Source organism: Artibeus jamaicensis, unplaced genomic scaffold (assembly GCF_021234435.1).
Source record: "Artibeus jamaicensis isolate MK-2021 breed Jamaican fruit bat unplaced genomic scaffold, CSHL_Jam_final contig_2790, whole genome shotgun sequence".
In the NCBI taxonomy this organism is placed as follows: domain Eukaryota; kingdom Metazoa; phylum Chordata; class Mammalia; order Chiroptera; family Phyllostomidae; genus Artibeus; species Artibeus jamaicensis.
Genome location: NW_026521616.1, coordinates 1,877,611 through 1,903,527, shown reverse-complemented (window position 1 = coordinate 1,903,527; position 25,917 = coordinate 1,877,611). Strand labels below are relative to the sequence as shown.

The window sequence follows — 25,917 nt, the reverse complement described above, 5'->3', positions numbered from 1 at the left end:
CAAGCAAAAATATCAAAATCACAAGTTCAAATTAAAAATATACATATATTTCCAATTTGGTAGAAAAATATAGGTTCCCTTACCTCATCATCATCAGAATCATTCCCAAATACTGATGGTTTTTGCAAAACGGGGTGCAAGTGCTGTGTTTTCTTTGGCAAAATAAGCCCATACCTGCATATTGTTTTTTGAAATAGAAATTACACCATTATATTTAAATGTTAAAACATAATACATTCATTACATCTTCCAGATGAAGCTACCAAGTCAAAACATGCCATGGCCTATGAACACATAACAGTTTCTGATCTTCAGAGATCTCAAAATTCTAACGTGTTAAGATGTTTAAATTAAGTGGTTACTGTAGACAAGGCCAAGCCCAAATATCATTTTAATCAAAGAAGTAACTGACAAGTTTGAAAATGTTTTAGATGGTAATATGATAGTAAGGTTTTAAAAAGAACATGTCAGTTGAAAGCTCAGTTCATGTTCATTAAAAATAACGCTCTAAATTATCCTTGTGGCTTAACAAGAGTCAAAAAAATTTTTTCCTCCCCTACTGTGTACTTACACACAGTTTTAAAGAAGTCATTGGGTAACATCACTCACAAAAATTTTTTTTTTAAATTAACTGAAAAACCCAAGTAGCTATAGGGTAAATCCCCATTACACTTTATTAAGATCACTTGCTTTTGTCTTGGAGCATCTGAGAGAACCATCCCATCCGAACCAACTTGTTTAGTTTCTGACATTTTGGCCTTTGAGATGCAGCAATCACAGGAAGCCACATCCAGAACGGATTGTATACCAAAAGTAAAAATTCCAAGCACATACAATATTTTTCTCTTGCAGCAACGTAAACCCCAACTCCCTATATGCCTACCCTTTTCTGTGGTTTCTCAGCACAACATTCCTAAAACGGGAAGGGAGGGCGGGAATCAAGACTTGAGCTGCCAAGGAGAACAAGGCCCTCTAAGGAAGCCAGGGATTCACTCTTCTCATTGCCCCTGAAGGCATCCAAACCGGGAGAAACTCAAGCGCGGGGTAGGAAGCAAGACTGAGGGGCCTCAGACCGAGCTTTTGGAAAATAGAAAAGTCTCGCTCTCTGCCCCTCAGCCTAACTTTCTTTATTTCCTCACAAGTTTCTCCCTCAAACTTCAGGCTTCCATCCTGGAAAATATAGGGGGTGGGGAGGGGAAGTAATTGTTCCTCAGGATTTCTCGCTTTTCCCCGTTTCTATCCCTGATGATACAGCCCCTTCACCTCCAGCGCGCTTCTACTGCTCGGCTAAAGACACAGTCGCCGTAGTTTCTCACTCCCCAGTCTAACACTAACTCCCGGATCACTCACTGCCTGCCCGGAATCGCCATCTTGCTCCAGTCTCCGCTGAACGTGGCCGGCGACGACGTGACCCTGACAGGCGTGACGTCATCACGTAAACTCTCGCGCGGCTTCGGGTGTCCTGGAACCCACCTAGCGGCTTGAGTATTTTTTGAGTGGACTCAAATACTATTTCGAACTAACTCCTTTGGTTTTGGGTGTCTTTTGGAAACTGATTGATTACCACGAAATCACTGGAGGAAAAAAATGACAAAATTCTGGGCCACTGTTTCCCAAGGTCTGGTCTCAGCACCAGCCGGTTAGCATCATCCAAGAATTTGTTAAAAATACGAATTTTCGCGCCCTATCCTAGAGCTACTGAATCAGGAACTCCGGACTGGAGCCGAGAAGTCTGTATTTTAACGAGCCCTCCAGGTAATTCTGATATTCAAGTTTGAAAACCGCTACCCCTAGGCTATCAATTCTTTTTTCCTTTAAGGTATTCAGTGTGAGTATATTTGACTCAGAGTAATTTGGCAGAAGATAAAAGTCTGTATGCAGTGTCTCATTATAGGATCAAAATGATACCGTGGTACCTCTGGGTATAGGAATCAAAATCATATGCCATACTTTCTTTTTTAAATTTTAATTACATTCAATCTGTGCACCCACTTACTCCTGGCCCATTCCAACTAGTCTTATAACAGCCCAAGAAATCTTTCAATGTCTACAGAAAGACGTTTAAATAAATCTTAAACTATAATTGTGGATTTGTCTATTTCTCCTTTTAATTCCATCAATTTTTCTGTCATGTATGTTGAAATATTTGGGATTTATTATGTCCTCTTGCGTTGACCCCTATACCATTAAGAAATAACCCTCTCTAGCCCTGGCTGGTGTGGCTCAGTGGATTGAGTACCGACCTGAAAACCAAGGGGTCATTAGTTTGATTCCCAGTTAGGGCACATGCCTGGGTTGCTGGCCAGTAGGGGGCATGGGAAACAAATTGATGTTTCTCTCCCTTTGTTTCTCCCTCCCTTCTCCTCTGTCTAAAAATAGATGGATGAAATCTTAAAAAAAAAAAAAAAGAAAAGAAGAAATGACCCTCTTTCTTCTGTGTAAAATCTTCATATTTATTCCATAACAATGGTACCTCTCTCCTATCATAAGTTTATTTTCAAGTAAAATCAGGACTGCAAAATCAGGACTACTTTGACCTCATGACCTCTCAAACATGATTAATAAGGAAAGGCAATAATGGTACTAATGATTTGTCCAGACTCCTAAATAATACTTGAAACATTCTCCAAACACTCGTATGTAAAACATTCTTTCTTTGGAATAGAAGAAATGATCCTTTTTTATTATTTTATTTCTTTTATCTACTTTATCTGATATTAACAAAACCAGCTTTGATTGTTAGCACAATACATCTGTTTCTGCCCTTTTAACCTGTTTTAGTCTATTTGTGTCTTTATATTCAAAGTGGATCTCTTGGTGATAGCATATAGTTGGGTCCTGCTTTCTTACCCAGTCTGACAAATTGCTTCCTTTTAATTTGGCTGATTAGAATATTTTTATTGAAGTGTTCATTATTACATGGTGTTAATAATATAAGAAATGTCCAAACCTATAGAGAATTGTTGTGAGTTTATTTGGGCCAAACTGACAATTGCTAGAAGCAAAATCTCAACAGAGAGAAAATGCTCCAGAGAATGCCATTTTTGCAGCTTATCCATTAGAATACAAGGAGGAGATATAAGGAGGGTGGGTTACATGAAATGCATTGGTGGTAGATTAAGGGCTTGGGAGAAAAGAAAGGGGAGACAGAGGACTCTCAGACTGCATAAAAAGTAAAATGGAGAGACATACTTTTAATTGGTGTGTACAGTAGTGTTAATAACATTTACAGCATACAGAGGTGGTGTGTGGGAAACAGGATAATGAGTGCTTCTGTGGTTTCACCCTCTGATGCTGTGGTTGTGCTATGAGGGTCTGGAGAAAGATATTACTCTGACATCCCAAAGGTATGTTATCTTATGCAAAAAGGCAGTAGACAAGCTTACTTAAAGTAAAGATTGGCCTTTCTCCAGAAAGCTACGAGCCTAGGATATGACTACCCACTGTGACTGCTTTTAGTTAGGAGTTTTTATGTTCAGACCATCTTATGTGAAACTTACTTTCAGTCTCTAAGTTTGTTTAAGGCCTGCCATGTAGGCCTTCCCGAAGTTTGCCAGATTTAGTATGTGGCCCCTTTTTCATCCGCAGCATGGTTACAATTTATTTTCTATTTTTCCCATATGTTCTTTGTTCTCCCCTCATCCCCTTTTTTGCACTTCTGGATTAACCAGAAATTTTTATGATTCAGTTTAAGATTTTCATAATTTTACCTCATTGCCAGCTTATTAGACATACTTCTTTGCTTACTTTTTTAAGGTGTTGCTTTAGGGTTTCCAGTACATACCTTTCACTTATCACAGTCTATCTTCAAGTAAAAATGTACACTTTATGTTTAATATAAAAATCTTGCAGCTCTGGCCATGGTGGCTCAGTTGGTTGAAGCATCATCCCGTACACAAAAAGACTGCAGGTTTGATTCCCCATCAGAGCAATACCGGCGTGTTCGATCCCCTATTGGGGGTGCATACAAAAGGCAACCAATCGATGTTTCTCTCTCACATCAATGTTCTACCCTAATTCTCTCTCCTTCCTCCCTCTCTAAAAACAATGAAAAAAATGTCCTCAGGTGAGGATAAAAAAAACCTTACAAAAATATAAGTACTTCCATTTTTCCTCTCTTAGACTTTATGCTATTGTTGCCACATATCTTCAATCTGTGTTATAAATGCATAATATAGTATTGCTTTGATCAATCATCTTTAAAAATATTTTCAAATAAAAATATGGACTTCCGGCCCTGGCTGGTATAGTTCAGTGGATTGCGCATGGGCCTGTGAAGCAAAGGTTCACCGGTTTAATTCCCAGTCAGGGCACATGCTTGGGTTGCAGGCCTAGTCTCCAGCAGGGGACACATGAGAGGCAACCACACATTGATGTTTCTCTCCCACTCTTTCTCCTTCCTTTCTCCCTCTCTAAAAATAAATAAAGAAAATATTTTAAAAAATATATGGACTTCCGGCCAAGATGGAGGTGTAGGTAGACACACTGTGCCTCCTTACACAACCAAAAGTAGAAAAACAAATTTTAAAATAAAAAATAACCAGAACTGACAGAAAATCGAACTGTATAGAAGTCCAACAGCCAAGGAGTTAAAGAAGAAACATTCACCCAGACTGGTAATAGTGGCGGAGACAGGCAGCCAGGTGAAGAGGACTCATGGGAAGGCACTGGCTGGAGGACCAGAGCAGGCAAGGTGGCAGCTGGCTGACCAAGCAGCCCCACATTCCAGTGCAGGTGAAACAGTAGGAACAACTGGGGAACGAGATAGACCAAGCAACCCAGGGTCCAAGCACGGGGAAATAAAGCCTCAAACCTCTGAAAACACCTGTGGGGGGTGAGGCAGTCGGAGAAACTTTCAGCCTTACAGGAGTCTGTTGGAGAGACCCACAGGGTCCTAGAATGCACACAAACCCACCCACCCAGATATCAGCACCAGAAGGGCCCAATTTGCTTGTAGGTAGCAGGGGAAGTGACTGAAAACTGGCAGAGAGCAGAACCAGGGGCACTGTTCCCTCTTGGACCCCTCCCCCACATACATTGCTACCACAACACAGCGACATGCATTGCCCTGACCTGGTGAACATCTAGGGCTCCATTCCTTACTATGTAAGAGATGTACTGAGACAAAAGTAAAAAATGGCCCAAATGAAAGAACAGATTAAAGTTAGAAAAAAAATACAACTGAGTGACGAAAAAATAACCAACCTATCATACACGCTTCAAAACACTGGTAATCAAGATGCTCACAGAATTGGCTGAATATGGTCACAAATTAGAGGAAAAACTGAAGGCTATGAAAAGCGAAATAAAGGAAAATGCACAGGGAACCAACAGTGATGGGAAGGAAACCGGAACTCAAATCAATGGTTTGGAGCAGAAGGAATAAAGAAACATTCAATCAGAACAGAATGAAGAAACAAGAATTCAAAAAAATGAGAGGCTGAGGAACGTCCAGGACATCTTTAAACATTTCAACATCCAAATCATAGGGGTGCCAGGAGAAGCAGAAGAGCAAGAAATTGAAAATTTATCTGAAAAAATAATAAAGGGGAACTTCCCTAATCTGGCAAAGGAAATAGACTTCCAGGAAGTCCAGGAAACTCAGAGAGTCCCAAAGAAGTTGGACCCAAGAAGGAACACACCAAGGCACATCATAATTACATTGCCCAAGATTAAAATGGAGAGACTCCTAGAAGCAGTAAGAGAAAAGGAGACAGTTCCCTACAAAGGAGTTCCCATCAGACTGTCACCTGATTTCTCAAAAGAGACCTTGCAGGCAAGGAGGGGCTGGAAAGAAGTATTCCAAGTCATGAAAGGCAAGGACCTACATCCAAGATTACTCTATCCAGCAAAACTATCATTTAGAATGGAAGGGAAAATAAAGTGCTTCCCAGATAAGGTCAAGTTAAAAGAGTTCATCATCACCAAGCCCTTATTATAGGAAATGTTAAAGGGACTTATTGAAGATAAAAAATATGAACAGTAGAATGACAACAAACTCGCAGTTATTAATCACTGAACCTAAAACAAAAACAAATTTAGCAAATGACTAGAACAGGAACAAAATCACAGAAATAGAGATCACATGGAGGGTTATCACTGGGAAGTGGTTGGGGAGAGAAGAGGAAAAGGCACAGAGCATAAGTAGCATAAATGGTAGGTACAAAATAGACAGGGGGAGGTTAAGAATAGTATAGGAAATGTAGAAGCCAAAGAACTTATATATATGACCCATGGACAGGAACTAAAGTGGGGGAATGTGGGTGGGAGGGGCTGTGCAGGGCAGAGGTGAATAAAGGGGGGAATGGGACAACTAATAGCATAATTAACAAAATATATTTAAAAAATAAAAATAAAATGCTCCAAAAAACCCAATAAAAACTGCTTACCTAATTAAAAAATGTTTACCCAAATATTTACCACTTCCAGTGTCTCCATCTCTTTTTGTTGACCCAGACATCTGTCTAGTTTAATCATTTAAAAAATCACCTTATTGAGATATACAATTCACATACCATACAATTCACCCATTTAAAGTATACCGTTCATTTGTAGTATATTCAGAGAGTTGTGGTACCATCACCAGAATCAATTTTAGAATATCTTAAATACCTGCCCCAGACTATGTATCCATTAGTCACTCCCATTTCTTTCCAAACCCCCAGCCCCTGGCAACAGTAATCTACTTCTCTCTCTACAGACTTGGAGTTTTGTTCCATGTATTTTGAAACTCTGTTGTTAAGTATATAAATATTTAAGCAGCTATGTCTTCTTAGTTGGCTTCTTTTTCATAATGAAATGACCTTTTTGGTCATGGAATTATTCTTTGCTCCGAAATCTTTGCGTGATATTATTATAGTCATTCCAGCCACTCTAAAAGTTTTCTTTTGACATTACCTCCAGGCAAAGCATAAAGATGTTCAGAAAAGAAAAATGCTTGTAATTTCCTATATGTCTGAGCCATAAATAGCATACATATTCATAATAATGCAAACACTTGCCCTGGCTGATGTGGCTCAGTGGATTGAGTGACAGTTTGCAAACCTAAAGGTTGCGAGTTTGATTCCCTGTCAGGGCACATGGCTGGGTTGCAGGGCAGGTTCCCAGTTGGGGGTGTGCAAGAGGGAACTGATTGATTTTTCTGTGCCTCTCTTCCCCCTCCTTTACCTTCTCTCTAGAAATAAATAAATAAATAAAATCTTTAAAAAATAATGCAAACATGGAATATTGATCTCTTCTAATCTAAATTACAATGTAATTATATTGAGGAGAATGGAGGGATGGGAAATATATATATGTATATGTTCTTCCACATGCTGAGGAAGGAGCTAAATCTCTGTATTTTATACTGGGAGGCCAATAAATATTGTCTAGGTGAGAAAAAAACGTAGCCACACAGCATGTTATTTTGCAATATGGAGGCAACTGTCAAAACTAAGCCAGAATAGGTGTTGGCAAACCATGCAGAGGGTCAGATAGTAAATATTTACGTTTGTGAATCACAGGTGTTGTGTCAGCTACTTATCTCTGCCCTTGAAGTGTGAAAGCAGTCAAAGACAATATGGGCATGTCCTCTCCAATAAAACTTTATCATAACAAGCAACAGGCCAGATTTAGCCTGTGTGTCATTAACTCCTGGGCTAAAAGATCAGAAAGTAGTTGCCTCAGAAGCAAGGAAAACAGGAGTGGGGTGGGACTGGGAAATGCTCTGGTCTTAACAAACCTTGTACCACTGGATGATTCTTTAAAGTATGAGCATGTGTTACTTTGTTTAAAAAAAAATCAGGCCTGACTGGTGTGGCTCAGTGGGTTGGGAGAGGTCCGTCAGAGCAAATGATCACTGATTAGATTCCAGGTCAGGGCTCGTGCCTGGTTTGCCTGCTAGGTCCCCGGTTGGGGGCATGCAAGAGGCAAAGGATCAATGTTTCTCTCACACAGAGATGTTTCTCTCTCTCTATTTTTCCCTCCCTCCCCCTCTCTCTAAAAATAAATAAAATCTTTAAAAAATAAATAAAATAAAAAGAATCGATAAAGGGTAAAAATAAAGCCCCCAGCCTGGGCTGTCTCTTGCTTAAAGAAACTGAATGGAGAATTAGTTACACAAAGTACAGCTCAATACAATGTGACCTTTGAAATTGGTGTATTGAGTTCCGTATATTCCCACTGCCTTCAAGAGATTTTTCTCAAAGCTAGAAGGCTGATTTCCGAGATGCAACGTTGCAGAGAATTCAAACTCCAATCACTTGGCAGGGTCTGCGGCAATGGTGGTACTTGTAGCAGAGAATCAGACACAGAGAAGCCTGACATTTTGAAACCAAGTTTGGGAAATTTAATTGAAGATGCCGGAAGGACACAGCAGAGTAAACCAGTAAAAGGTAGTATCATCATTACCATACTCCTGCTTGTTACACAACAGAGCATTCTGACTTTCCTAAACTTCAAGAACAGAATGGACAACTGGTACTGGATCCAAGACAACTGTGAGGACCTCGGCACCCAAACTCCTGGATCATCTATTTAATATTTGGACATTAATGTAGCTAATGTCATTTCCCTACTCTTTAAGTCTCTGCTTTTCTTTGTGTCCATTCTTTTCCCTAACCAAGTAATCATTCTCTAACTTTTTCTCTACCTACAGCTTCTGCTAACTTGTAGTGTCTGGAAGACAGCCTGTCATGACACTTTTGCCCTCTTTAAACAATGTGCTTTTAGACACCACTCCTATTGCTATTTCTAGTTTGATTTGTCCACGGTTTGGGTACCTTTATATGAGTTCATTTCACAATTGGTCTCCCTTTGACAAGGGGTCAATTCCAATTTAAATAGCTGTGGTTGGAGAGTCAGGGTCACATGGAACAAAATGTGGTCACTTGGAGGTGCGTCACCAGTTGTGGTCTGTGGGCTGGACAGTGTAAGCTCAGGCAGTAGATTAAGGAGAGGAAAACTACAGTTATTAACTAGGAGATGAAACAGCCACTGAGGATAATTATCATCCCTAAGGACAAAGAAATAGGCAGTAAGTATTGAGTTAATTGATCTTGTCTGTTGGGAGAGATCTTTGTAAGATCATGTAGGGGAGAGTATAAACACAGAGTTAATAATGACAGGGTGTGAGGTTAGGTGGGAGTGGCATTGCATGAGACATAGGAGTGGAATGGAAAGTCAAAAAATTATCTGCAGAGGATCTCAGTCAGTAAATTGGGGATGTCTGTGGAAGTTAAGGCCAGCTGGTTGTCTGATCACATTTACTTTAAGAAGGAATGGGAAGTCAGTCCCAAGACACCACATATTGTGTGATTCCGTTTATATAAAATATCCAGAATCGCAAATCCGTAGAGAAAGCAAGATTAGTTTTTGCCTAGGGCTGGAGTGGGGGAAAATGGGAATTAACTGCTAATGAGTATGGGATTTCTGATGGGGGTAAAAAAATGTTCTAAAATTAACTGTTATAATGGTTGCAGAATTTAGTATATTCTGTGACTATACTAAAAACCACTGAATTGTACATGTTAAGTGTGCGAATTGTATAGTATGTGAGTTATATTTCAATAAAACTGTTAAAAGAGCCAATAGGAGATTTTTCTGAGATTCCAATATCATTATCTTGAAATCTTATATTGTCCCCAGACCATGGGAATCCATAATAGTGAACAAAAGTGGTCTGCATTGTCTGCACCATACAATATCATTGTTACCTATAAGTGATGGAGAAGGAGTTAATAAAAATTCAACCAGTCAAGTCTAGGCATCTGAGGTATTATAGAAGTAAGTTTAAGTAAATCAGTAAACCTATTTAGTCCAGTGATTTTCAACCTGTGTGCTGCAAGAGTTTTTAAAACATGCAATACCAGACACTAAGTAGTCAACTGGTGTGCTGTGGCACACGTTTTGAAAATTTTTGCAGCATACTAGTGTGCCATGGCATGCTGATACAGTCAAATAGATGTAAATATAGATCTATAACTAAATTTTTATTAGGTATGAGTAACATCTTCTTTACTAAAAGTTAAGTTCCTGGTGTTAAGGGGTAGTATTTTACTTGAATGATGGACAGATGCATTTAACCAATCTGCCTTGCTGATGATTTAATTTTAAAGTAATTTCCAAAAGATGGAATGCATAGTCAATATATTAATAAAAGTTGGAAAGTGTTAGTGAGCTGTCTGGGGCAACGGCAGTAACCAGAAATTAGGACACATGGGTGCCAGCTCTACCCTGCCTCCTATGAGCTATCGTGACCTAAGCTACTCACTCACTCTTAGAAACTTTCTCATTTACAAATGGGGATAATAATATTGAGACTGCCTATCTTACAGGTTATTGGGAGGATCAAATGAGCTAGTATGTGAAAATATTTCAAACGAGTTAGAGCATCATGACAATATATTATTTATTATCATTAAGCTAAGTACCCTTTAGTTAACTTCATTCCCATGATAGTGGTTAAAGGTAGCATTCTACAAAAATGTGTCCTTCTTGCTGCCCAAAGTACCGTTTGTATTCACCATGAATTCCTTATAAGCTTGTTCTGAAGCCATCAGGATATGTGTCTATCTATTTAATATCTTCAAGAACATTGTTCCTAGAAAAGTTGCTGCAAATGCCCTGAAAAGCCCTGTTACCAATACAAAACGTCTTATAGGTTATAGCTGGGCATGCTATCATCCAGGAGATGAGGACTGGTAATAATGCTGCCATCTTATCAGAAAAGGTTTAAAAGGGACCTCAAATCTCAAATTATAAGATGTTTGGGACACATCACATTTTGTCAACCAAATAAAGAAAATGAAGTTTAATTTCCCAAAATTTTATTAAAAATGGACTGTGTCATCAGATATTTTATTGCAAAGATGAAATCTCACAATAAAGCAGTAAAGTTTGCTGTAATAACAAGCCTTAAATAAATACAAAGTCTTTTAGTAGTTCTTGAACTTGAGAGGTTTTTGTTATTCTTTTTTTAAAGGTGATTACTTTTTTCCATGAGTCATGGACAAACATTTCCCCACAAGAATTTATATTCATTGAAATAACTTTTAAGTTGTCAAGGTAAGTGTGTATGGGGGTAGAAGGTGGGCAATGGGGAGGGAGAAAGGGTGGTACTTATATAAGTCTTTCAAAAATTGGAAAAACAATTCCCAGTCTATTTCTTAAAATATTATTTGGCACTATTTTGATGTAAAGACTGCCATTTTTTTTTTTTACTAAAACTACAGTATTTATTTTGTACCTTAAAAAAGTTAACTCTGTCTAATCAACCATGGTAGTCCCATGGCAGATACAAAATTAAAACTAAAAGAAAAATTTTAAATATATGCTGTAACATGCATTTGGTTATGGCTACATTAACTGGATATTTTTTAGATCAAATTTCTCCTTAGGTAGCACTTTTGGTTTCAGAAAGTGCCGAAGTAAGTATCTGGGAACAGAATATGTCTATGTGGCATTCCTTTCCAGTTGGAAATATTTTTTAGTTAACAAAACCGAACATAACAAAAAATATCCCAAATACAGCACCAATTCCACTAGCATTTACCTAGCCAGCTTCCACCTGGCATTTTTGCATACACACAGGAGTCAGTCTTGGAGGGGAAGGGAGGCGTAACAGAATCGTTTAGTTTTTGGTTTATCTCTGTGAGAGCTAAACAGATGTGTGACCAGTGGTATAGGTACTCGATGATGATGTTTCCAAATTTCCATACTTTGATTCGGGAGTGATCTACACCAAAGGAAAAAAAAGTTAGTGTGGATAGTTATGTACTTTTTAAATTAAAATATAAGTTCCAGTATTACGATGAAAATTTATTAGATATGTTTGGAATCAAAACCATAGCAGAATCTTGTTTATCTACTCACAGGATAATGGATTAAAAATTTTTGGCATATTCAGTTAATGCAATACTACACAGCATTTAACAATTAAAGAACTAAAGCTATATATATCATGTGGACAAATCTCAAAACATTGTTAAGCACAAATGTAAGTTGTAGAATAATATGTTCTTTGTATACAATTATTTTATTTTATTTTTTTAAATTTATTTTTTATTGATTATGCCATTACAGTTGTTCTATTCCCCCCTTCATTCCCCTCCACCCTACCCCCCTTCCCCACCATTACCCCCCCTTTAGTTTATGACCATGTGTCACAAGTTCTTTAGATTCTATATTTCCAATACTATTCTTGCCCCCCCATCAATTTTCTATCTACTGTCTATGCTACTTATTTTCTGTACCTTCTCTCCCCTTCTCCTCCTCCCACTCCCCTATTGCTAGTCCTCCTTGAGATCTTCATTTCTATGTTTCTGCTCCTGATCTAGCTGTCCTTTTAGTTTGCTTTTGTTTTAGGCATGGTTGTTAATAACTGTGAGTTTGCTGTCCTTTCACTGTTCATGTTTTTTTAACTTCTTTTTCTTAGATAAGTCCCTTTAACATCTCAAAGCCCCAGAGCATATAAATCTAAGCGATGAAGAAATAGCAAAACTCTCAGATGCACAGTTTAAAACACTGGTGATCAGGATCCTCACAGAACTGGTTGATTATAGCCACAAATTGTATACAATTTTTAAAAGTTTTAACACCTGCAAAATAATATGTTGTTTATAGATTCATAAATGTGAAGTAAAAATAAATCATGCAGGATAAACACCTAGTTCAAAATAGTGTTATCTCTGGGGAGGAAGAAGAGAAATAGGATCAGGGAGGGGTAAGAGTCTCTGCTGTTTCTATGTTTTATTTCTTTAAAAATGTCTGACTAAACATGCACAATTTTAAGGTAGGATATACAATATGGCTTCATAATGACTACACAGGTATTAGTCTCAAACTTCTATGTTTGGAATATTTCCTAATTTAAAATTATTTTTAGGTATATAATCACTGCATGCCATTATGATTTATTTGTTAAGTTGCAAACTATTAAACTGCCATTTATAAAAGTTACATTTTTCCCAGAAGTCAACTGAAAGGATCAAGTGAGTGCCATTTGCTATTGTGGCACCATTTGCTGAGCTGGCCTATGACCCTGTTAAACGTGACTGTTATTTTACTCCTCTGAGCTTCTGTCCCCAGGACCAGAATTACTGGAAAGCAAGAACAGAACTAACCACAGGCAGAAGGTAACACTGAACAAACTGCAGCCTTGGGTTATAACTCCCCAACAACCCAGGGGCCACACAACAGCATTCCCTCCACCCCTTTTTAATCCAATTTTAATCCAATAAAAGCTTAAAGCACCCCCCCCCCCACTGGTATATCACTCCACACTATGCTCCTCTCCTTTCTTGGAGAATTACTTTACTCTCTACACTTTCTTCTCTTTGTGAATTCTTTCATAGCACACATCACTGACCACCCTAACATCAATGACTAAAATTCAGACAGAATGGTCCAATGGAGAAAGAATATACCTTAGGGTCTTAGGGTTGAACAGATCTGGGTCCCAATCTTGACTCTACTCCAACTAGTCCTGTGACCTTGAGCAGGTCTCTTAGTTGTTCTGAGCCCTTCCTCCAAAAACAGGAATAATACCTCAGAATTTTTATGAAGATTAATAAGAAAAGATATGCAAAAATCTGTCACAGAGTAGTTGTTCAAAAAAAGTTAATTTGTCATGTGCCTCTCATCCTCAGGTTTATTTTTTTGTTTTGTTTGATTCATTTTTGTTACTTCCAGTATCTCATGCAATGACTAGCCTAATAAATGTTGGCTAATTTGAGTTGAATAAACCATACAAAATACATATAATGCAATGAGGTTTTAAATGTCATCTATCCATAGTTCTTTAGCAACAATGATAATTATGTCACTTATGGATATCTGTTAAATGACAAAACAGAGAACATAATTAACTTCCTATCTTCCATCAACACGAAGGTACAAAGAATGTGGAAAACATTCACAAGTCTCAATTTTTATTTGAAACTGACTAAAATGTGAACACAATGTTCTAAAATTATCTTTTAATGCACACACACAGAGGCACTGTCTTTTCCTCCAATTGTAAGTATTCAATAAATGTTAAAGCAACATTAAATTATGGAATAATTAAATTAGGTTTTTCAAATAGTAAGTCCTTTCACATTATAACTCAGTAACATTAGTGACAATTATGAATAAAAACGAAAACAAATGCTGGTCACGAGAACGCATTAAATATACCCGATTCATCTCATGTTATGGGAAATACTAGACCAATCAACATACATACTTAAAATATTGAGGTGCATTTGTTGTAATCAATTCTTTCTTGTATTTATTAGTTTCTGGAACAAGGTAATGCAATAAAATGCAAAGATTACTTTGATTATCTTAGTGTTATGAATCAAAATTAAATAAAAGTCTTTAGGACTTCTAAAACCAATCCTAATGATTTTCTGAGATACAACAGCTCTCCTGCTCCCCACAGCTTTTATTCTCTCCTTCCTTAGCCCCCATTAAGAGCTCTGTTCCAATGATGCCTGCCACAGTGCTCTTATCTGACATCCAAATGAATAGACCCCTATCTGCAACTATTATTAAGCCAGTCAGCCATCTCCATGGTGATTCAAGGACACAAGGATGGGGAGGGAGGTCACTCCCTTTCACAAGCCTCTGTTGCTTATTTCCTGTTTTATTGTTACCGGGAACACAAGCTCTGAACCTGTCTGGGCCAAAGCTCCTTTTCCCTGCCCTTTCCAGTAAGAGGTTGATGCATTAACAACTAGCTCTAATGATTCCTCTAATGAAACCTCCCTTGCTCTGTGGCAGAGATTTTAAACCTTTTTTCATCTCATGACACACCTAAATTAATTATTGAATTTCTACAGCACAACAAAATATTTTTTCCCATCTGACAAAAACTGGGAATGATTTTGATTGATAATAATAATAATAATAATAATAATAGTAATTACCTACCATTTTTGCTGCAAAGTGACTTTTAAAAAAAATCAGGTGCCCATATTCATACATAAGGATTTTTGGCACCAAGAATTAACCAATCAGACATAACCTTATTATGAGACGTAACCAATGAGATGCAACTCTATTATATGGCCTATATATTTGTTGTTCAAGATGGCATTTACACATGACGGCTATTGTTGTGTTGGTTATTGTCATTTTTTACTTGACAATCTAAGGGAAAAGAGGTCAGTGCCCCTGACTAAATAGGCATTGCATGTTTTAAAAATTCTTCTGGCACACGGGTTGAAAAATCACTGCTCTGTGGGGTTCCCATTAACAATGGTTGAGTGCTACTGCTCTCTTGTGGTAGAGAGATGCCAGCTCTTTGCAGTAGTTTGCACAGATTTCATGCTTTCAAACAAGTACACTGCTTTTTTTCCCCTTTTCTAACTATAAGAAATAATGCTTTTTTTGCTTTGCCTTTGTTAAGAGTTATAATAAATTACTTGAAGACATCTGAACTAGAATAATTGAGTCAACCTTTGAATCTGTTTATAAACCTATTGATTTTGAAACAGATTCAAGTTTAATCAAACTTTGAATTACCTAGGGAATTCATTTTGCTGAAAACAGAAAATTTCTAGTGAAATCTCCATTTATGTATTTCTGCTTTAACACTGAATTAAGTTAACTCTCTAAAAAATGTTCGTTTTGGCCTTGACTATTAGCGTTCAGTTGGTTGGGCCTTGCTCCACAAATCGAAATGTTGCCAGTTTGATTCTGGGTTGGAGCACTTGCCAGGGTTGCAGGTTTGGTCCCCAGTCAGGGAGTCAGGGCACATGCAAGAGGCAACCAAAAGATGCTTCTCTCTCACATCGATGTTTTTCTCCCTCTTTTTCTCTCTCCCTTTCCCTTCTCTATAAAAATAAATAAATTACATCTTTAAAATAAAACAAAATTTTTTAGTTATCAAAGCTTCAGTGGAAGTTTATTCCAGGCTGAACATTGACTCCCTGTAGGTATATTACTTTTGTTCCTATTTTAAACACAACCTCTGTACAATATTACATTAAATTGTCTTTTTAAAATGATATAGCTATAGATAAAATTATGTACAAGTTGAAATTAATGCAATTTATCTTTACAAAAATTCATACTTATAATGCATGTCCAAACTTTTATCATGTCTATCAGTAACAAATGTTGAACCTGATCCGGTGTATGTATATTTATTTATAAATTATTTATTTAAAAACATTAAAAAATAGAAATTAGGCATTGATGGGATCAGCATATTATAAATAACAGTCCTGCACTATTTTCTTGCACTCCAATAGTATAGGTACCACTTATTTGTACCTTTTGTTTGGTCCTTTTTGAGGGGAAGGTTTTACCTATTTATTTGTAGGGAGAGGTGAAAGGAGGGAGAGAAACATTAATCAGTTGCCTCTCGAAATGCTCTCAGCTAGAGACCTGGCCCACAGCCCAGGAATGTGCCCTGACTGGAAATCAAACCGGTGACCTTTTGGTTTTCGGGACAACACCCAACCCACTGAGCGACACCAGTCAGGGATGTTTGCTCCTTTTTGTTTGCAGCTTCCTGGGGAAAGCCTACAGGTGTCTCAATATTCAGGAGACACACTAATACTCTCCCTGTTTTCACTCTGGTACTCTTCCTCTCAACTGCATCTGATGCCGCCTAACCCAGAGACTTTCTATGTTCCTTCTTGAAGGAATAAATTTCTAGGGTTGTGGAGGGGAAGTCGCCCAGTGGTGTGATGTAAAGAAAATGAGATACAGAGACCAAAACACTGGAAAAGGAGGAAAGAGGAGAAACAACAAGGAGAAGAAAACTTAAAAAAAAAGAGATCATTAATATCTTCAGAGAGATAAGACTTTGCATTCATGAAACTAAACAAGATGTTGTTGAAAGTAAATATTTGAAGAACAACAACATTGACAACAAAAGCTGTTAGACATTAAAACATGCAGAAATAAAAATTTAATAGCAGCCCTAGCAGGGTGGGTCTAACAGCCCTAGCAGTTTGTTGGAGCATCATCCCATACATCAAAGAGTTTGTGGGTTCCATCCCTGGTCAGGGCACATGCCTAGATTGCAGTTTCAATCCTCAGGCGCATACAGAAGGCAACGAATTGACGTTTCTCTCTCACATTGCTGTTTCTCCCTCTCTGCCTCCCCTTTCCTCTAAGGTCAGTGAACATATCCTCAGGTGAGGATTAAAAAAAATTCAATAGACTAGAAGGTTAAGAGAATGTCTCAGAAAGTGAAGCAAGAAGACAAAAAGATGGAAATGGGGAGAGAAAACACACAGATTTTGGAGACTGAATTTAGGAGATCTAATGTCTGAACAGTAGACAAACACCAAAAGACAGAACACCAAAAGACAGAACACCAAAAAGAAAGGGCAGGGCCACCAACCTCTAGATCACCTTTGTGTAAATGAGAAAAACACACCTACTGTGAATGAATGTACTCTGCGCACATAGCTTGATGACTAGAAAAAGATGTGTGAAGAGAGCAATGTCCCTCCTCCAAGCACATGTGGTGTTAAGGTAAAGCATACCGTTTAACGAGTGGACTCCTGGTTAGATTTTGACCCCTTCCACCTCCTTGGCAGAGCATCTTTGTGCGGTGCACAGATTGCACAGCCACAAGTAGCACCCTTTACACCGTGGAGGACATCATCAAGGACTTAAGGACCTGAGTTTCAGGATTGAAAAGGCTCAGTGAGTGCTGCTATCAATGGATGAAAACAGACCCTTATCAAAGTACACCATTATGAAATTTAACAATCTTGGGGGTAAAGATTCTGCAGCTTCTGGAAAGACAAAACAAAAAAGAAAAGCATCACATGCTCAGAATCATATCTCGGAAAGGATTCAGATTTCCCAACATCAACCTTGGAAGTTTCCAAGTTGGGAAGTTTTGGTGACCATGGAGTCATTTCCTCAAGAAGTTAAACGTAGAGTTTGCATATGACCCAGCATCCCACCCCTAGCTACATACTCACCAGAATTACAAACATATGCTCACACAAACACTTGTAAACAAATGTTCATAGCAGCAGTATTTACTATAGTCCAAAAGTAGAAACAACCCATATGTCCATCAATTGATAAATACATAAATATAATGGGTATATCCATATAATAGAATATTGTTTGGCTATAGAAAAGGAATGAAGTATTAATGCATGCTAGGCATATGTGAAACTTGAAACATTATGCAAAGTGAAAGAAGCCAGATACAAAGCCCATGTATTACATGATTCCATTTATATGAAATGTCCAGAATAGACAAATCAATGAAGAGAGAAAGTAGATTACTGGTTGCCAAGGGCTGGGGAGGAGATGGGCATGGGAGAGTGACAGCTAACATGTATTGGGTTTCTTCTGGAGTGATGAAAGTGTTCTAAAATTAGACAGTGTTGACAGCTGCACAACCTGATGAATATACTAAACCCACTGAATGGTACACTTTAAAATGATAAAATTTGTGGTATTTGAATTATATCTCAATTTTTGAAAGAATATATGGGGGGCAATGTCTTCAAAATGATATCACCTGGCAAGCTTTCAGACATGAAAGGTCTCAAAAAATTTACCATTCATGCACTCTTACTCAGAAAACTGCTGGACATACGCTGCCTCAAAATACAGGAGTAAACCAAGAAAGAATGAACCAAGAGAATGGCAAAGTAAATTCCTATGATAGCAATGCCTTGGGAAGGCAAGCATACTGAACAATCTCAATTTAAAGGTGATGCAGCTGCCTGGAAATCCACCAGAATATAAAATACCTCTTTCTAGAAATACAAATAAAAAACACAGTGAGATATTGTAGCACTCTTGTTAGAATGACTATGATAAAAAAAAAAGAAAAGAAACAACAAGTATTGGCGAGGATGTGAAGAAAGTAGAACCCACATTGTTGGTGGGAATGCAAATTGACACAGTCACTTTGGAAGACAGTGTGGAGGTTCCTCAGAACATCAGAAATAGAATTCCCAGGTGACCCAGCAATGCCACTCTTGGGTATATAATGGAAGGAAATGAAGTCACTATCTTGACGTGATATCTGCACCTCCTTGTGCACTGAAGCATTACTATAGTCAAGACATGTAAACAACCTAAGTATCCAACAACAGATGAATAGATAAAGAAAAGGCGGTATGCGAAATGGAATACTATTCATCTGTAAAAAAGAAGAAAATCCTGCAAAGTGAAATTTGTTTGCTACAACATGCATAATCCTTGAAGGCATTGCACTAAGTGAAATGAGTCAGAAAGAAAAAATGCATACTGCATGATCTCACTTATATGTGGGATGTTTTTTTAAAAAACAAAACAAAACTGAATTCATAGAAACAAAGAATAGACTGCTGGTCACCAGAGTTGAGGGTTGGGGGATGGGAGAAATGAGTGAAGGTGGTCAAAAGGTACAAACTTCCAGTTGTAACCAATAAATTCTGGGTGTGTGATGCAAACTTTTGTGACTACAGTTAATACTTTTTGGATATTTGAAAGTCGCTAAAACAACAGTAAGTCTTAAAAGTTCTCATCACAAGAAAAAATTGTAACTGTGTGGTGATGGGTGTTAATTAAACCTATTGTGGTGATCATTTTATAATGTATACATATATCAAATTATGTGGCATACCTTAAACTAATAGAATGTTATACATCACTATCTTAATAAAAATAAAGTGCATCTTTTCTGAACATTAAAAAACGATTCGTTTCTAAAGCTAGGATGAAGTGGGGAAGGAGTTGGCAGCAGAAGTCCTAAGAAAGTGTGGGCACGCCATCAGCCCTAATTCTATCTTCTTGGGAAAACCGTAAGTTTGGGAGGCTTGGCTGGTTAGGAGCTGTGCTAACTGTCCCTCCCCATCCTGAGCAGAACCTACAGATATCATTGGTAGCATTTCATGCTGAGTGGGGTCATTGAGTAGGTGCCTTACTTAACGCTGCTAGGAAGTGCAGACAAACTTGAAGTAACACATGGGGATTCCAGAAGACTTCTCTCTTGCACAAACAGAAAGGTGTACCAAAGATTTCACCTCCCTTTCCCCAAATGAGAAGCTTAGAATTTCCTGATACAATTGCCTCTGAAGGAGAGGGGGTTGGTGTCTGGGTGGTTGACAAACTGTCTTGACTGCTGCAGAGACCGTGATAATGCCCAGGGCTGGGTTTTGGTGGTGGGGTAGTCTAGGGAATGTTGGTTTATGGCTGAATACAGAGCTGGTTACTGCAGTTTGTATTCCTGCCACCTGAGGACACTGTTGGAAAAGAGAAAGTGGTAGGAGCATTGGTGATGAAGGGTGCCCAGGAATTAGCACAGATTGAAGGTGACAGCAAGCCAAGCAAACAGAAATTAGCCTGTTTTCTGACACAAAAAGGCTGTCTGTGACAAGGAGGTAGTTCTGATAAGTAAATCGGAGGTGGAGCCTGAAGAGATTCTCTTGGAACATTGGTACAATTCCACAGAAATTGCCTTTGTCTGGGGATAGGCTTACTAAAGGCTGAGAGCCAACTCCCGAGTACCCCTGCAAGGCAGGGAGTGGAGGGGCCTGCTCCTCACCCCCCATCCCATCTGAGAGGGGACTGGATTGGACAGTGGTGGGTGCCTGAGTCCTCACCCAAGAAGAGGAGCATTAGTTTGAGAGGACACAAGTGGCCCTGGCAGCAGGGTTGGGATCTAGGCCAGAGGCTGGCAGGTTGGGTGGGGACCAAGAAGGGTAAGGGCTTGAGGAGAATATCAGTTTGACAAACCGGTCACACATGGAGAACAGGGGGTACTGGGTCTCACGATGGGGACTAAATCTACTCCAAAGGGAAGAGCAGCAATGAGGCACTGACACAGAAAACCTTTCTTCTGCATTTTTAAGTCCCCAGTGAACAGTGAACAAGTCTAGACCTCATTTATGAAAGTATACAATAAATAAGTTTTCACTTTTATTGCTGCTATTATTGTTTCCTGTGAATCACTTCCTTAGATGAAGTGATACCTGTAACTCCTATGAATCCGGAGGTTACAGAGAATCAGCCCAGAGCCATGAGGCTACAGTAGAAGCCATTCCTAATAAAAACTCTAATCTTTACTCACTCACATGGCTTATAGTCCCCATTAATTCGTGTTAACTTTTATTTGAATCTTGTGTTCTGTCTTATTTTCTGGCATGCCCAAACTTCTGGGAGTATCTTGCCTTCCTAGGCCAGAGACCCCTTTCTCATCCATGCACCTGGCTCACTGCTTTGTGCTTCCCTGTTCTACATGCTTCCGCTGCCACCAACCCTGAGAGGTGTGGTCGTCTTCCTCCAGGTTGCCTTTTCCTCTCTCTTGCCCTAGGAGTCCCTCTGGTTCCGAGCCTCTTGGCCTAATACAGGTATCACAGAAGTCCAGAAACCCTTCTGATTCGATCCACAGTGTCCACAGGGAGCAGGTGAGGGCAAGGGAGAGGAGGGGGATGGTTTAGTGAGCAATTTCTGTTGAGCCATGTTCCCAATTAATGATTAGTTCTTGTGAGTAACAGAAAGGAACACACTTTAATTCTTTACTGTTCCATTCATGTAAATGACCTGAGGTGTCTGGCGGGATAAGGTGTACCCATAGAGGAAAGTGTGCTTGTATATGTACAGGAGTAGGCAGGAGTACGTTTACAGTTAGTTGTTCATGTGGAAAATGCAATGATTAATAAGTAAACAATATTATAAGAATAAACTCTTTGCTAGCCCTGGCTGGTGTAGCTCAGTGGATTGAGCACGGGCCTGCGAACCACACGATCTCGGTTTGATTTCCAGTCAGGGCACATGCTTGGGTTGCAGGCCGGTTTCCTACAGGCCAGTTCCCAGCAGGGGACGCATGAAAGGAAACCATACATTGATGTTTCTCTCCCTCTCTCCTTCCCCCCTTCCCCTCTAAAGATAAATAAATAAAATCTTTAAAAAAAAAGAATAAACTCTTTGCTTTTGTGCACTCACAACTGTAAACCACCTTTTGCCCACCTTTGTGTGTTTGTTGTCATCTGTGGCCCAAGAGCTCATTACCTTCTCCAGCCTGGTAGCCTCATTGCTCTTGATCCCTGCCCACTCTCCTCCCAAAAGTCTGCTCTACAAATCTGTAAGGACTCGTGATCTGTTCTTTTCTTTAATTCTTCATTGAAACCAAAGATAATAGCAACCTTTTGGCTAAATGTATTCGTTTCCTATCCTCACTACAGCCACTATTCACTTTTGGTTTTGAATGAGTAATGCACGTGTAGTCAGTGAGTGAGAGACAGACGTGCTTCTGAACTCTCACACGCGGGGCACAGGTGGCCACTCCGGAGAAGGCGGTAGATGAGAGACAGTGTCCCTCCTTTCAGACAACTATAATCAGAACCATTTTCCCCCAAAATTGAATTTGCAAGCTATTTGTTTTGTTCAAATAGCTCTTGCAACTGTGTTTTACTATTGTTGGTATGATTTAGAGCATAATTAAAGTCAAAATTTACCTTTGATGTATTCAGCAATGAGCTTTGAATTAACTTTCACATCCTTAGCAGTTGGATCGAAGGTACAAATTTTCTCAACTAAGTACCTGTTAATGTGCTGTGAACCAAGAACGAAAGTTATGGGATCACTAGTGAGTGGAACTAGACTACACAATTCACCGGTTTATATAATTTCACTTATATACATTTGAAAGCAGCAAAATCAATCTATGGTGTTAGAATCAGGTGTCTGGTCACTCTTGGGGTGAGTGTGTGTGTTTGAGGGAGTGATGGGAGGTGGTACCCATGAGGGCTTTGGGATGCCACTAAGAATCTGTTTCTTGATCTAGGTGCTGGTTACAAATGTTCATTGTGTAAAAAATTCTCGTACTGGTACACTTATGATATGTGCAACTATTATCTGCGTACCTAAACTTGTGTGGGTTGTTTTTCAATAAAAGGAATACATAACAAAAACTCACCAATTTACATTTATCCCAGTTTCCTAAGTCGCTTGAAAATTCCAGCTCTGGATCAACGAACAAGATAGCCCCTGTCAGGATGTCATGTATTAGTTTGATGTTGGCTTCTACCTCCTGGGACTGGCTGTCGGACAGAGATTCCGGCTCTGCTAGAGGATTATAATCATAGAGCAGCAGGGATATGAAGTGCGTGGAGGCAAGCATCCGCAGGCTTTCCTGCAGCTCTTGCAGCATGATTCGGAAAAAGAGGACTCCTGCCCGCTGGACTTCGCCTGCATTTTCAATCTCTGGAAGAACAGAGTGGCATCCCACGTGGTTGTTCAGTACGTACATTACTTTTTCATAGGATTCTGAGCATAATATAGTAACCTTTTTTTCCCAGGAAAAAGATAATGTCTTACGATTTTAAACAATTTTAGTTTTTCTAGGCATGAAATCAAAAGACAGAAATGAAATTACACCTGGTGAAACTCACAGGATGAGGTCTCAGGAAAGGTACAAACTCATGTTTTGGAGTTAGACCTTCGTTTGAATAACTACTCTCCCTGTTATTTGTTCTGCAGTCCCTGGACCTCTTCTTCCTCATCGGTGAGAATGGGACTGATTTCTACTTCCTTGGTGAGTTGTGGGCATTAAATGAGATGATATGTGTAAAAATGCTTAGTTTGGGCCTTATACATAGTGAACACAAAAAAGACATAAATTTTATTCTTTTTTTTTCCTTCTTATTCCTCCCTACCCTATGTAATGGCTAGAAAACTTTCAGCTTACACATGTATTACTCTTCTAATTCCATCCACTGTCTTCTAGGTAGCCAAAGTTTTCCATGCCGCCTTCTTCCACCCCTTCTGCCTAAATTAGTTTTGTGCTAAGAGGAGCCTAATGGATATAGAATCACAAGGATTGAGGTCTGGTCTTGGCTTTGCCCCTAGCTTGCTATTGGTCCTTTACTTCAATGGGCTTTTGCTTCTTTATCTGTAAAATGAGATGTTCTGATAAGTTAATTTTATGTAATAGAGTGGAAAGAGCACCCAAACTGGAGTTCAAATCCAGCCTCCACCAATTATTAATTGAGTGATTTGGTGCAAGTTAGTTTGTTTCTCTAAACTTCACTTTTCTCACTTATAGTGTAAAATGGTGCATCACCATCACCACATAGAGTTGTGGTAAGGACTAATTGAAATAGCATATTTAAAATGCTTGGTATCTGATGAGGCATTTAATAAATGCTACTTCTACATTATCTTTAAGACTCCTTCCAGTTCTAAGACTGGACATGTGATTGTAGCCAAAAAAAGTGTGATTCCTTACCCTTTACTCTGATTTATACACCACCCTCATTAGTCCAAGACTATATAAGGGAATTTCTTTCATGTGGAAAATCCTTATATTGCAACAACTCATTTTAGAAAACACATCATTTGTTGCATTGTCTGTGATTTTCCCAAAATTTATTAAACCCATAAATCCAGACTGTCACCACATTCACAATACCTAAGACAAGATTTTTCTTTATTTCTCCTGATAATTCGCCCAGTATTTCATAGCAGGCAGCTTGGATCACTTTCATCATCTTCTGTAGATCTTTAAATTCTCGATATAACAACATCTTACTCCTGCCAATGTTAAAATCAAGAGCTCCCATAGCCTCTCCTGTTCTCTCACGAAGTGGAACAACTATGTGGTTTTCTCCATGGACAGAGGCCAAAACAACTTCTGAACTGTCTATACACCTAAAGAGGAAATCTCTGAAACCAGAACCAAATAAGCATAAGCATATAAAACATCAGTCTGCTCGTAACATTCCACCCAAACCTAACTCTCTTTTGTGCCCCCTACACTCGCACCCACCAGCACTTGTTGCTGTTTCGTCTGCTTGGACCACTCCACGCCTTTATCTCACAGAGCTCTCTCCCTCAGCTCACTCACGCATCTCTTAGAGCAGGCTTCCCGACTACACAATCTAAAGCAGCCGCACCTCAGTCATGCTGCATCATGATACCCTGCTTTATTTTCTTTACTTTATTTATCTGATAGATATTATTTTTGTTTGTTGGTTTACTTGTTGTCCAGTAAGTGCTGGTGGAATGCCTGAAGGAACAATGAGTGTGTCAGGTTCTCTAGAAGCACAGCCTGAGCCAGGGAAATGATTTATTGAGGGAGTGCCCTCAGGAGAAACTTGTGGGGGTCTGAGGAAAGCAGGAGAAGGAAGGGGGGAAAAGCCATGTAAGAAAGTGTTCTCAGGTAAAGTCTAAACTCAAGCTTGATCCCAAAGGGAGTTCTCAGAGGCAAATTGTGTTGAAATCTGCCTCATCTTGATGCAAGAATAGGGGTTTTGTCAGTGTTTGACTCCAAGTTGCTCTGGGTGTGTGAGGAGGGTACATAACTCTGAGACACCTCCATCTCTCAGGGGCTCTCCTCCAGAGAAAACTCGCAAAAGATACATAGGGGATCCCAGCTGGGCATCAACAGCACCTGCTTGTGAGGGAACTGAGGTTTTCACATAAATGGAGCAGCTACTTCTTTCTCTAGTGAAGTATAGACATATCTCTTTTCCTCTTCTCCCATCTATATTAATACTGAGATGTCATTCCTTTGAGGTATTTGTAAAAATGTTGGTGATTTGCACAGTCTCAAAAAGGATACTTATAGTTCATGATATCTACTCTATAATGACAACTAAGACTGTATCTTTCTTTTGCTACTCCTATCACTTTGTGTCTTTATGATAACCGTACTAATGATGCATCATGTTATAACTTCCAGGCATGACGATAAAGCTGATTGGTCAACAGAGTTCCTCAAAAGGCACCTACTCTAAGTTACAGGGGTCGAAGTTTATGAGTCTGGGTATGACAAAGACTTCTGTGAAACTCTTTAACACTGCAAGGAATAATTAACATGGAAAAGAGCTTAAAACTGAATGAAAATTCTGGTGTGAGGCTATACTAAAATTTAATTAAATATGTACTTAAACATCAATTCAGTCTTTAGTCTGTGATAGGTTATTGGCTCCTCAGCTACACCGACACCTTCAGACGCAGTTGGCCCCTTTTACA

The 25,917-nt window shown here is 39.0% G+C and overlaps 2 protein-coding genes across 4 annotated transcripts in view; both read right to left on the bottom strand.

Annotated features, from left to right (window-relative positions):
- NSRP1 (nuclear speckle splicing regulatory protein 1) overlaps positions 1-1,401 on the bottom strand; it is a 28,098-nt gene extending 26,697 nt beyond the window's left edge. The window contains exons 1-2 of one of the 3 annotated variants that reach the window (XM_037162844.2): positions 1,351-1,401; positions 84-174 (exon numbers count right to left, since the gene is read on the bottom strand). In XM_037162844.2, coding sequence (XP_037018739.2) covers positions 84-174; positions 1,351-1,370 — 111 coding nt within the window. In that variant the 5' untranslated portion in view covers positions 1,371-1,401. Of the gene's footprint in view, positions 1-83; positions 175-690; positions 852-883; positions 972-1,350 lie in introns of those variants that run through there. The other 2 variants (XM_037162845.2, XM_037162843.2) reach the window with 2 other exon arrangements.
- A 10,121-nt stretch (positions 1,402-11,522) lies between these two features.
- EFCAB5 (EF-hand calcium binding domain 5) overlaps positions 11,523-25,917 on the bottom strand; it is a 117,683-nt gene continuing 103,288 nt past the window's right edge. The window contains exons 22-25 of the mRNA XM_037162780.2: positions 24,353-24,606; positions 22,859-23,145; positions 22,398-22,494; positions 11,523-11,716 (exon numbers count right to left, since the gene is read on the bottom strand). Of these exons, the coding sequence (XP_037018675.2) occupies positions 11,523-11,716; positions 22,398-22,494; positions 22,859-23,145; positions 24,353-24,606 (832 nt within the window). The remainder of the gene's footprint in view (positions 11,717-22,397; positions 22,495-22,858; positions 23,146-24,352; positions 24,607-25,917) is intronic.